This window comes from Ranitomeya imitator, chromosome 7 (genome assembly GCF_032444005.1).
Source record: "Ranitomeya imitator isolate aRanImi1 chromosome 7, aRanImi1.pri, whole genome shotgun sequence".
NCBI classification, from domain to species: domain Eukaryota; kingdom Metazoa; phylum Chordata; class Amphibia; order Anura; family Dendrobatidae; genus Ranitomeya; species Ranitomeya imitator.
Genome location: NC_091288.1, coordinates 57,549,682 through 57,563,429, shown reverse-complemented (window position 1 = coordinate 57,563,429; position 13,748 = coordinate 57,549,682). Strand labels below are relative to the sequence as shown.

Genomic DNA, 13,748 nt, shown 5'->3' with positions numbered 1-13,748 from the left:
GATTTTTGTGTACTCACCGTAAAATCCTTTTTTTCCGAGCCACTCATTGGGGGACACAGCACTCACCCTGTTAGCCCTATGGCTCTTTCCTTTTTTGGCTTTTGACTTACACTGACATGTTATACTCTAATATTATGTTATATGTTGTTAATGATCTCCTACTTTTACACTGAACTGGGTCTCTGGAAGCCAGCATGAGGGTGTATACTGCAGGGGAGGAGCTAACTTTTTTGTCTAAACTTAATGTCAGCCTCCTAGCGACAGCAGCATAACACCCATGGTTCTGTGTCCCCCAATGAGTGGCTCGGAGAAAAGGATTTTACAGTGAGTACACAAAAATCCCTATTTTTATTCCATTAAAAAATAAAATATGCCCCAAAATGATACCAATAAAAACTACAGATCGCCTCAAAAAAACAAACGTTGCACAAAACAATATTTTTATATTTACAGTATGTGATGATTGCTGGGCGTGTGAAAAAGAGCGTTACACTCCATCTCTAGGGTCATACATGGCCTGGGCATCCCCTTTAAGTGAAAATATTTTTATGTAAAGCTTTAGAAAATATTTACAAACTTGAAAACCATTCTGTATTAAACTATCGACTATTTTCTTGGCTTTGTATTTCCTTCTCTCAGGTTTTCTCTGCTGTAGAGTTCTTGCTGACCCACTGGCCACACTCCTTGGAACTTCGCAGCCTCCCTTTCCGACAATACATAGAGGACGGCGTATGCAGTGCGTTCAGCAATACCTTCTGTCTCGATCAGTTGGAAAGGAAGAAATCTGGACTTCCCTCACAAGATCCTGCTGCCATCATTGACTTGTACAATGATACCATTGCCTTTCTCGCAGAGGCAGTTTCTTCAGAGCAACTCACCGAACTGTCCTGGCCAGTAACGGAGTTCACATCACCTGGTGGCAGCTCTCTAATGCCTCCTACAGACTGGAACAATCCCAGCCATCTTTCCTGGCTAAAGAAGACAGTACTTTCTTTCCAGCTTCCACAGATGGACAGGCCTCCACATGGAGGTGAGCAAATGGATATATAGATAGTATATCTGTAGAAATGGGGTCGCTGAAGTTGAAGCAAACAAGCATTTTTAGCATTTGCTAATTTAATGTAACGTTTTCAGCTTGGCTTTGCTTCTGTAATCATTTGCGCAATTGAATTTATCTGAAATATTATGGTCATCTCTTCCTGGCAGCTCCTTGGGTCCCAGTTTGCTCCATGATTATGGACTACGTGTCACAGATTACGCGGTCACCAGCAGGTCTTCCTTTATTGTTCTCTGAAGTTCAGCTCCTCCTGGGTCGCATAAAGAAACAATGTTTTGCACAGGAATGCATTGCCGGCAACGCTCCATTGGTGCAAGATATTCCATGGGATGAGATTATTGCTCTTTGCATCAACCACAAATTGAGAGCCTGGGACCCGTCTTTAATTCCTGAATCCAAAGGTAAACTTATTTTCTACATAAGAAGATAATTTTTTTTTGCATTATGTAAAACAGTCAATAATCTTTAATCTCTTTAAATTATATTTTTTTACATGGATTTTTGCAAATATAGGGTTAATATGGTGGGAAGAGATGGAACGATAGCCACAAGTCCCCCATTCCTTTTATTAATAATAATGTATATTAAGACCAACTTACTGTCCCCTGTGTGCAGATGTTTGACACAAAGAAGGATCATGGTGGATGGGACTAATAATATGTAATTTGTATGCTGGCCTGCAATCCTTGTAAAGCATATCCGTGTGACATGTACTGGCGACTGGGAAAAAGTGGTACAGTTTGCGCTGATCTCAGGGAAACCAGGCGACAATGATGAGAGCTGCCTTAATGACCGCCGATACGCCTTTTAACGACGGTAGTTTAGGGTACTTAAACCACACTGTGGTCACTGTGATAGATCCTATCACAGTGATCAAAATAAAAAAAATAGTAAATAACTACCCCCCCCCCTCCCCCCTTAGTTAGGAAAAAAATAATAAAATAAAAACAATGTATGCATTTCCATTTTCCAATTAGGGTTACAGTTGGGCTAGACTGAGTTGGGCTAAAGTTAAGGTTGGGGCTAGGGTTAGGGTTGGGGCTATAGTTAGGGTTAGGGTTGGAGCTAAAGTTAGGGTTGGGGATAAAATTAAGGTTAGAGTTGGGATTAGGGTTAGGGTTGGGATTAGGGCTTAGATTAGGGCTTGGGTTGGCATTAGGGGTAGGGTTGGCATTAAGGTTAGGGTTGGCATTAAGGTTAGGTTTGGGATTAGGGTTAGGTTTGGGATTAAGGTTAAGGGTGTATTGGGATTGTGGCTGGGATTAGGGTTAGGTTTGAGGTTAGGGTTGTGATTAGGATTAGGGGTGTGTTGGGCTTAGGGTTGTGATTAGGGTTATGGTTAGGGTTGTGATTATGGATCAGGTTGGGATTAGGGTTAGGGGGATTGGGGTTGGAGTTAGAATTGGGGGGTTTCCACTGTTTAGGTACATCAGGGGGTCTCCAAATGCGACAGCCAATTTTGCGCTCAAAAAGTCAAATGGTGCTCTCTCCCTTCTGAGCTCTGCCGTGCGCCCAAACAGTGGTTTACCCCCACATACGGGGCATCAGCGTACTCCGGACTAATTGAACAACAACTTTTGGGGTCCAATTTCTCCTGTTACCCTTGCGAAAATAAAAAAATTGGGGGCTAAAAAATAATTTTTGTGGGAAAAAAAAAGGATTTTTTGTTTTCACGGCTCTGCGTCAAACTTCTGTGAAGCACTTGGGCATTCAAAATGCTCACCACATATCTATACAGGTCCTTCTCAAAAAATTAGCATATAGTGTTAAATTTCATTATTTACCATAATGTAATGATTACAATTAAACTTTCATATATTATAGATTCATTATCCACCAACTGAAATTTGTCAGGTCTTTTATTGTTTTAATACTGATGATTTTGGCATACAACTCCTGATAACCCAAAAAACCTGTCTCAATAAATTAGCATATTTCACCCATCCAATCAAATAAAAGTGTTTTTTAATAACAAACAAAAAAACCAACAAATAATAATGTTCAGTTATGCACTCAATACTTGGTCGGGAATCCTTTGGCAGAAATGACTGCTTCAATGCGGCGTGGCATGGAGGCAATCAGCCTGTGACACTGCTGAGATGTTATGGAGGCCCAGGATGCTTCAATAGTGGCCTTAAGCTCATCCAGAGTGTTGGGTCTTGCGTCTCTCAACTTTCTCTTCACAATATCCCACAGATTCTCTATGGGGTTCAGGTCAGGAGAGTTGGCAGGCCAATTGAGCACAGTAATACCTTGGTCAGTAAACCATTTACCAGTGGTTTTGGCACTGTGAGCAGGTGCCAGGTCGTGCTGAAAAATGAAATCTTCATCTCCATAAAGCATTTCAGCCGATGGAAGCATGAAGTGCTCCAAAATCTCCTGATAGCTAGCTGCATTGACCCTGCCCTTGATGAAACACAGTGGACCAACACCAGCAGCTGACATGGCACCCCACACCATCACTGACTTTGGGTACTTGACACTGGACTTCAGGCATTTTGGCATTTCCTTCTCCCCAGTCTTCCTCCAGACTCTGGCTCCTTGATTTCCGAATGACATGCAAAATTTGCTTTCATCAGAAAAAAGTACTTTGGACCACTTAGCAACAGTCCAGTGCTGCTTCTCTGTAGCTCAAAAGTGGCTTTACCTGGGGAATGCGGCACCTGTAGCCCATTTCCTGCACACGCCTGTGCACGGTGGCTCTGGATGTTTCCACACCAGACTCAGTCCACTGCTTCCTCAGGTTCCCCAAGGTCTGGAATCGGTCCTTCTCCACAATCTTCCTCAGGGTCCGGTCTCCTCTTCTCGTTGTACAGCGTTTTCTGCCACATTGTTTCCTTCCAACAGACTTACCATTGAGGTGCCTTGATACAGCACTCTGGGAACAGCCTATTTGTTGAGAAATTTCTTTCTGGGTCTTACCCTCTTGCTTGAGGGTGTCAATGATGGCCTTCTTGACATCTGTCAGGTCGCTAGTCTTACCCATGATGGGGGTTTTGAGTAATGAACCAGGCAGGGAGTTTATAAAAGCCTCAGGTATCTTTTGCATGTGTTTAGAGTTAATTAGTTGATTCAGAAGATTAGGGTAATAGGTCGTTTAGAGAACCTTTTCTTGATATGCTAATTTATTGAGACAGGTTTTTTGGGTTATCAGGAGTTGTATGCCAAAATCATCAGTATTAAAACAATAAAAGACCTGACAAATTTCAGTTGGTGGATAATGAATCTATAATATATAAAAGTTTAATTGTAATCATTACATTATGGTAAATAATGAAATTTAACACTATATGCTAATTTTTTGAGAAGGACCTGTATAAGTTCCTTGGGGGATATAGTTTCCAAAATGGGGTCACTTGGGGGTTTCTACTGTTTAGGTACATCAGAGGCTCTGAAAATGCAACATGACACCCGCAGACCATTCCAGTCTGCATTTTAAAATATCAATACTTCCCTTCCGAGCCCTGATGTGTGCCCAAACAGCGGTCCCCCCACACATGGGGTATCGGCGTACTCAGGATAAATTGGACAACAACTCGTTATTTCTTACATCTTTCCGCCTTTTCCCCTGATCTCAAGGCTCTTCTGGAAAATCAAAGCGGAAGGCGTTCCGGTGATCGTTGCCGCTCCGGACTGGCCACGCCGAGCTCGGTACACGGAGCTAATACATCTTGTTGCCGACGTTCCCTTGAGGTTTCCGGATCGTCTGGACCTTCTCTCCCAGGGACCCATTTGCCACCAGAACTCGAGAGTTCTGAATTTAACGGCCTGTCCATTGAATTCTGGATCCTAGCCCTGGCCGAATTCTCCCGTCAAGTGGCATCTACCATGATCAACGCTAGGAAGCCTGTTGTGTGCAAAAACTGTAAAGCGCTGCGGAATATGTTAGCGCTATATAAAAATAAAGATTATTATTATTATTATTGTTCCATGCGTATTTACCATCGCGTTTGGAAAACGTTTTTCTCATGGTGTAAAGTTAAGGGTCTTTCCCTGTTAGTGTTTTCTATCCCCTCCATTCTGGAGTTTCTCCAAGCGGGTCTGGATTCAGGCCTAGCGCTGACCTCTCTCAAAGGCCAGATCTCAGCCCTCTCCGTCCTTTTCCAGCGTTGGATAGCTTCCAAGCCTCAGGTTAAGACCTTCATGCAGGGAGTTTCACATCTCATCCCTCCGTACAAGATGCCTTTAGAACCTCAGGACCTTAACTTGGTCCTCAGTGCTTTAGCCATTACAGGATGTTTCTCTCTCTTTCCTTTCATGGAAAGTTGCCTTTTTGGTGGCAATCACATCTATCAGACGGGTCTCGGAACTGGCAACTTTGTCGTGCAAACCTCCATTTTTGATTTTACACCAGGACAAGGTGGTGCTTAGGACGTTCCCTTTTTTCTTACCTACAGTCGTCTCGGCTTTTCATCTGAATTAAGACATTGTCCTGCCCTCGTTCTGTTCAGCTCCAGTCCATCGTACTGAGAAAGCCCTTCACACTCTGGACTTGGTGAGGGCTCTCAGAAAGTACATTTCCAGAACTGCGTCTTTTCGCAAAGCTGATGCCCTTTTTGTGCTTCCGGAGGGTCACAGAAAGGGTTTGCCTGCCTCGAAGGCCACAATAGCCAGATGGCTTTGTTCAGCGATCCAAGAAGCTTACTGTGTCAAAGGCCAGCCTATTCCCGCGGGGATTAAGGCACACTCCACTCGGTCAGTGGGCGCCTCCTTGGCCATTCGGCACCAGGCATCCGCACAGCAAGTATGTAAGGCTGTGACTTGGTCCAGTCTTCACACGTTCTCTAAACATTACAACATTCATGTTCAAGCCTCCTCAGATGCGACCGTCGGCAGACAGATTCTGCAATCGGCAGTTTCTCATCTCTAAGCTGCATTTAATCACATTCTTTAAGCATTGGGTGCGTGAGGTTTCACCTGTTGTGACGTTTTCCCACCCAGGGACTGCTTTAGGACGTCCCATGGTCCTGTGTCTCCCAATGAGGCAAAGGAGAACAAGGATTTTTATATACTCACCGTAAAATCCTTTTCTCCGAGCCAATCATTGGGGGACACAGCACCCACCCTGTAAGCCCGTTGGCTTGTAGTCTTTGTTGGTTTTGACATATTGCAATTCTTTTTGTGAGCTCCTGGCACCGAACTGGTTCACGAGAGAGTCAGCAGAGGGTGTATACTGCGGAGGAGGAGTTATCTTTTTTGTGTATTTGCTTAGTGTCCTCCTAGTGGCAGCAGCATAACACCCATGGTCCTGTGTCCCCCAATGATTGGCTCGGAGAAAAGGATTTTACGGTGAGTACACAAACATCCCTGTTTTGTGGGGAAAAAAATATATATATTTTCACGACTCTGCATTATAAACTTCTTTGAAGCACTTGGGCGTTAAAAGTGCTCACCACACATCTAGGATAAGTTCCTTGGGGGGGTCTAGTTTCCTAAATGGGGACACTTGTGGGGGGGTTCTACTGTTTAGGCACATCTGGGGCTCTGCAAACGCAACATAACGCCCGTAGACCATTCTATTAAAGTCTGCATTCCAAAACGGCGCTCCTTCTCTTCCGAGCGCTGCCATGCGCCTAAACAGTGTCCCCCCCCCCCCCCCCACATATGGGGTATCAGCGTACTCAGGATAAATTACACAAATTTTGGGGTACAATTTCTCCTGTTACCCTTGTGAAAGTAAAAATTTGGGGGTGAAAATATAATTTTTGTGGAAAAAATATGATTTATTTTTTTCATGACTCTACATTATAAGCTTCTGTGAAGCAGTTGGGGGTTCATAGTGCTCACCACACATCTAGATAAGCTCTTTGGGGGGGGGTCTAGTTTACAAAATGGGGTCACTTGTGGGGGGTTTCTACTGTTTAAGTACATCAGGACCTCTGCAAATGCAACATGACGCCCGCAGACCATTTCATCAAAGTCTGCATTTTAAAACGTCACTACTTCCCTTCCGAGCCCCGATGTGTGCCCAAACAGTGGTTCACCCCCACATATGGGGTATCAGCGCACTCAGGACAAACTGGACAACAAATTCCTGTTACCCTTGACAAAATAAAAAATTGTGGGCTAAACAATCATTTTTGAGGGAAAAAGAAGGATTTTTTATTTTCACGGCTCTACATTATAAATTTCTGTGAAGCACTTGGGGGTTCAAAGTTCTCACCACACATCTAGATAAGTTCCTTAATGGGTCTAGTTTCCAAAATGGGGTCACTTGTGGGGGGTTTCCACTGTTTAGGCACATTAGGGGCTCTGCAAACGCGACATGGCGTCTGATCTCAATTCCAGCCAATTCTGCATTGAAAAAGTCAAACGGTGCTCCTTCTCTTCCAAGCCCTGCCGTGCGCCCAAACAGTGGTTTACCCCCTCGGCGTATTCAGGAGAAATTGCACAACATTTTCTCTTTTTACACTTGTGAAAATAAAAAAAATTGGTTCTGAAGTAAAATGTTTGCAAAAAAGCTAAATGTTCATTTTTTCCTTCCACATTGTTTCAGTTCCTGTGAATCTCGTAAAGGGTTAATAAACTTCTTGAATGTGGTTTTGAGCACCTTGAGGGGTGTAGTTTTTAGAATGGTGTCAAGTTTGGGTATTTTCTGTCATGTACACCCCTCAAAGTGACTTCAAATGTGAGATGGTCCCTTAAAAAAAAAAGGTTTTGTAAAATTTGTTGTAAAAATTAGAAATTGCTGGTCAACTTTTAACCCTTATAACTTCCTAACAAAAAAAAAAATTTTGTTTCCAAAATTGTGCTGATGTAAAGTAGACATGTGGGAAACGTTATTTATTCATTTTGTGACATATCTCTCTGATTTAAGGGCATAAAAATTCAAAGTTTGAAAATTGCAAAATTTTTAAAATTTTCGCCATATTTCTGGTTTTTTTTAAATAAATAATCGCACGTAATATCGGAATGTTACCACTAACACGAAGTACAATATGTCACAAAAAAACAATCTCAAAATCAGCGGGATCCGTTAAAGCGTTCCAGAGTTATAACATAAAGTGACAGTGGTCAGAATTGTAAAAATCATCTCGATCATTAAGTACGAAATTGGCTCTGTCACTAAGGGGTTAAGCACCCAGCACTTGGGATCAGCATGAACTGTATCACTTTTCCCAGGAGCTGGTACCTGTCACATGGATTCCACACATATGTAACACATGCATAGCTCCTTTATTAGTTTTTCCAGTACTGGAAATATAAGGATAAGTGAAGGGGGCCTGACTCATTGGACCACGGAGATACGTGTGCTTATAATACTGGTCTTCTGTCAGTTGAGACATGCGCCTGTCTTGGAGCTTTGATTCTTCATATTGATTGCAGAGTGTCCTGATACATGATTGTGATGGGTGTCATTTGACTTACGTGATATGAGCTGTATATTACAATTTTGCAAAACCCCTTTAACTAGGATATTATAAACGACAGGCTGCATTTAGAGGGAAGCTGTCAGCAGATTATTTTAGACCTCAAACTAGTGTCTTGTATGTAAAGTACATGTAATGTTGATGATGTCTGCACCTTTGTTTTAGAGGTCTGCACCTCTGTGTTCTAGAAATCTGTTGGCTAATTTGTATGCAGATGAGCCACAAGTACGGGGTACTGGGCACTTTTCTCTGTGATGTGCTCTCCCGTCCAAGATCTTGCACATGCGCTGTCATTCCTGGGGGCAGCATCTGCAAAAAATCAATAGTCTGGCTCTAGCAACGTGAGCAGGACCTTACTACTTATGCGCCACCTTCCGAGAATGATTGTGCCGTCTCAAGATCTTATTTGGGGGTCCGGGTCATATAGAAAAGTGACTTGTCAGTCACTGACAGGAGGACGCAGGCGGGCAGAGAAAGAGATGCATGAGAACGGTAAGTGCAGGGGGCTTATAAAACAAAGGTATGGATGCCATTAACATGACGGGGACTTTACTGAGATGATGATAATTTTAGGTTTAAAGGGAGCCTGCTGCTGGGCTCCCTTTAACTCCAAATATGCATATCGTATTGGTATTAAATACACCATTGCTGTTTATTTCTTTACAGTTTCCCAAGAAGATTTTTATGTTTATTTCTTTGAGGAAGGTTTGAGAGACTTCACATATCCGGACACATGGGAAAACGCTCGTCTGTCCACTCATCAGAACGGACTGGAAACGTCTAACATGTAATCGTGTTTTTTTTTTTTTTTATTTGCCTTTTCAAAATCTGGAATAGACTGAAGCCAGGAGAATTGTTGTATTCTGTTTCATTATTGCAGTGCTACAAGTGATCCCATGTGTTTCCTTACATTGCAGCCCTCAAAGTAACAGGAAGCCTTCCGTACAGACATCCCAGACTCTACACACGGTCTTTGTATCCAGTGAAGATGATACGGAGAAAGTCATGATAAATCCTGAGCTGTCTGATCTCAAGTCTCTTCCGTCACAGCTAAACCGCTCACTTTTAGCCGAGAAAGAGGAGGATGAAAGGTATTGGCGCTCTTCTTATACCGATGCTTCGTCATTTCAGCTTTTGGGGAGGTCACAACGATCAGCACATTTGTTATAATTTACTGCTTAAATATTTGTATAATTATCATTTTAATAATGTGAATTTATAATTAACAGATTCAATGAAAAACTGCAGCAGCTTCTGGCGGAAGAACCTCTGGATGCATCTCTTCGCCTGCCCTTGTACCTACCCATCCCTACACTGCCAGATTCTCTAGAAAATTCAGTTATAGTTCCGGCCTTGCAAAAGTCATCAACACGAGGCGCTAAATATTCTCCACCCAAGCCAGACCATATTGTGCGCTGCTCCTCCCTAAAACCATCCGTGAAAGACAGAATAAATGAGTTGTGTGTGAATTTGAGAGGGAATCAACAAGAGGATATCGCCTTCAGCTTACACCTTAGCACCCTGCTTAGTATGGCCAAAATTGATGAAGGGAGCAGTTCTCCAAATAAATAAGACCCTATTTACATCCAGCGGTGCTGGACTTGGCAGATTAATATCTAGGATTAGAGGAAATGATCCACATCTGCTATAGTCTGTCATGGATTATTACAATGTTATTAAGGTGTTCAGTTCTTTCATTTGGCATGTTACAATTTCCAATAAATATATCTTCTGGTATTTTTTCCTATTAGAACATTAAGTGAAAAATGTTCAGTTTACCGAACTATGTTAGATTTTGAAAATGAAATGTAAAATATACGCCCAATTATTTAACTAGCAATGTGTACATATAAAATGGAATAGAAAATGTTTAGAGTTTTCAGCATATTATGACTATATTTTCTGTGTATTTTATGAAATTGTGAATCACAATAAATTTTAAGCTTGTACGATTCTTATTGAGGTTACAATATCTGAAAGCTAGATTTATATTTTCTGCTTGTGTTTTTTAAATTCAGAATTAGAACTAATCGTAGCCTGAAGTGTGTTCTATGGAGCGGCAGGGCTGCCACTAGGAATTTCGGGGCCTCCTTAAGACTCCGCCCAGGCTCCACCCCAGCTCTGCCTCCACCCCTTGAACTGTCCACAGCCCCACTGCTGTCTCTTGGAAAAACTCCACTTCTCACCAGTCACACATTAACAGTTCTCATCACCAGATCACACACATAGACAGCAGATTTTGTTTTGGCCAAAAGGTTTTTTAATCTGCCACGACAACAAGGTAGACTCTTTTGGCTGGGCCCTATTCTACTCTATCTTATTAAACATTTGTTAAAATATGCAATACAATTTTGGTATATTTTTATTTTTTCAATTTTTCAGATGAACAATAATACCACATACAAGGGACAAATACCACAACACCATGACCAGACACCATATTATCACCACATAGTGTCCTATAATACTATCTACAAGGAACATATACAGCCACACCATGTACAGCCACATATTACCACCACAGTGACCGAACAATATCACATACAAGGGACAAATACCACCGCAGCATGTACAGACCACATATTACCACCACACAGTGATCGAATAATAGCATATACAAGGACCAAATAACACCACACCGTGACCAGACCACATATTACCACCACATAGTGACCAAATAATAGCACATACAAGGAACAAATACCGCCACACCATGACCAGACAACATATTACCACCACATTGTGACTGAATAGTACAATACTGATCATTAATAGAAAATTAAAAAAATACTATCACTATAAGTGCCATTATACACAGGAGATCTGTACTTAGTATGCAGTGTCTGTGTACAGGTAATACAGTGGTGGTCACAGGTGCCATTATACACAGGAGCTCTATATATACAGGTCCTTCTCAAAAAATTAGCATATAGTGTTAAATTTCATTATTTACCATAATGTAATGATTACAATTAAACTTTCATATATTATAGATTCATTATCCACCAACTGAAATTTGTCAGGTCTTTTATTGTTTTAATACTGATGATTTTGGCATACAACTCCTGATAACCCCAAAAACCTGTCTCAATAAATTAGCATATCAAGAAAAGGTTCTCTAAACGACCTATTACCCTAATCTTCTGAATCAACTAATTAACTCTAAACACATGCAAAAGATACCTGAGGCTTTTATAAACTCCCTGCCTGGTTCATTACTCAAAACCCCCATCATGGGTAAGACTAGCGACCTGACAGATGTCAAGAAGGCCATCATTGACACCCTCAAGCAAGAGGGTAAGACCCAGAAAGAAATTTCTCAACAAATAGGCTGTTCCCAGAGTGCTGTATCAAGGCACCTCAATGGTAAGTCTGTTGGAAGTAAACAATGTGGCAGAAAACGCTGTACAACGAGAAGAGGAGACCGGACCCTGAGGAAGATTGTGGAGAAGGACCGATTCCAGACCTTGGGGAACCTGAGGAAGCAGTGGACTGAGTCTGGTGTGGAAACATCCAGAGCCACCGTGCACAGGCGTGTGCAGGAAATGGGCTACAGGTGCCGCATTCCCCAGGTAAAGCCACTTTTGAGCTACAGAGAAGCAGCACTGGACTGTTGCTAAGTGGTCCCAAGTACTTTTTTCTGATGAAAGCAAATTTTGCATGTCATTCGGAAATCAAGGTGCCAGAGTCTGGAGGAAGACTGGGGAGAAGGAAATGCCAAAATGCCTGAAGTCCAGTGTCAAGTACCCACAGTCAGTGATGGTGTGGGGTGCCATGTCAGCTGCTGGTGTTGGTCCACTGTGTTTCATCAAGGGCAGGGTCAATGCAGCTAGCTATCAGGAGATTTTGGAGCACTTCATGCTTCCATCGGCTGAAATGCTTTATGGAGATGAAGATTTCATTTTTCAGCACGACCTGGCACCTGCTCACAGTGCCAAAACCACTGGTAAATGGTTTACTGACCATGGTATTACTGTGCTCAATTGGCCTGCCAACTCTCCTGACCTGAACCCCATAGAGACTCTGTGGGATATTGTGAAGAGAAAGTTGAGAGACGCAAGACCCAACACTCTGGATGAGCTTAAGGCCGCTATTGAAGCATCCTGGGCCTCCATAACATCTCAGCAGTGTCACAGGCTGATTGCCTCCATGCCACGCCGCATTGAAGCAGTCATTTCTGCCAAAGGATTCCCGACCAAGTATTGAGTGCATAACTGAACATTATTATTTGTTGTTTTTTTTGTTTGTTATTAAAAAACACTTTTATTTGATTGGATGGGTGAAATATGCTAATTTATTGAGACAGGTTTTTTGGGTTATCAGGAGTTGTATGCCAAAATCATCAGTATTAAAACAATAAAAGACCTGACAAATTTCAGTTGGTGGATAATGAATCTATAATATATGAAAGTTTAATTGTAATCATTACATTATGGTAAATAATGAAATTTAACACTATATGCTAATTTTTTGAGAAGGACCTGTAGTGTCAGTGTACAGGTAATACAGGAATCACCAGTGACATTATACACAGGAGCTCTGTATATAGGGTACAGTGTACATGTAACACAGTGATCACTAGTGACATTATACACAGGAGCTCTGTATACAGTGTATGGTGTCAGTGTACAGGTAACACACTGACTAACCAGTGACGTCTCTAGCTGAAGTCCTTCATCTTTGCCTTTCTTTTAATCCAGTGCAGACCGCCATCACTTCTTTCAGCCAGGACTCGTCTCTGCATAAAATAACACAGTTATCTAGAGCACCGCTTCCAGAGCACTTTCCCCACTTTTTCCCTTTCTCCTACACATCTGAATACAGACGTTCACCCACCATTAATATATACGGTAATTGGTAATTATGCAACCCACCATTCCAAATATAAATTATAATCCGCCACTGTGCCCCAACTATCTGTACATAACCACTTTCCCTATTTGAAGGGAACCTGTCACCTGAATTTGGCGGGACTGGTTTTGGGTCATATGGGCGGAGTTTTCGGGTGTTTGATTCACCCTTTCCTTACCCGCTGGCTGCATGCTGGCTGCAATATTGGATTGAAGTTCATTCTCTGTCCTCCATAGTACACGCCTGCACAAGGCAAGATTGCTTTGCGCAGGCGTGTACTATGGAGGACAGAGAATGAACTTCAATCCAATATTGCAGCCAGCATGCAGCCAGCGGGTAAGGAAAGGGTGAATCAAACACCTGAAAACTCCGCCCATATGACGCAAAACCAGTCCCGCCAAATTCAGGTGACAGAGTCCCTTTAATATATAAATTAATTAGCACCTGTACTCTTTCCCCAATTTATTACC

At 42.2% G+C, this 13,748-nt stretch overlaps 1 protein-coding gene across 2 annotated transcripts in view; it reads left to right on the top strand.

The window, feature by feature from the left end:
- MCM3AP (minichromosome maintenance complex component 3 associated protein) overlaps positions 1-10,376 on the top strand; it is a 110,117-nt gene extending 99,741 nt beyond the window's left edge. For both annotated transcript variants that reach the window (XM_069733263.1, XM_069733264.1), the window contains 5 exons: positions 640-1,030; positions 1,207-1,458; positions 9,094-9,214; positions 9,345-9,518; positions 9,657-10,376. In XM_069733263.1, the coding sequence (XP_069589364.1) occupies positions 640-1,030; positions 1,207-1,458; positions 9,094-9,214; positions 9,345-9,518; positions 9,657-9,999 (1,281 nt within the window). In that variant the 3' untranslated portion in view covers positions 10,000-10,376. The remainder of the gene's footprint in view (positions 1-639; positions 1,031-1,206; positions 1,459-9,093; positions 9,215-9,344; positions 9,519-9,656) is intronic.
- Positions 10,377-13,748: the final 3,372 nt, after the last annotated feature.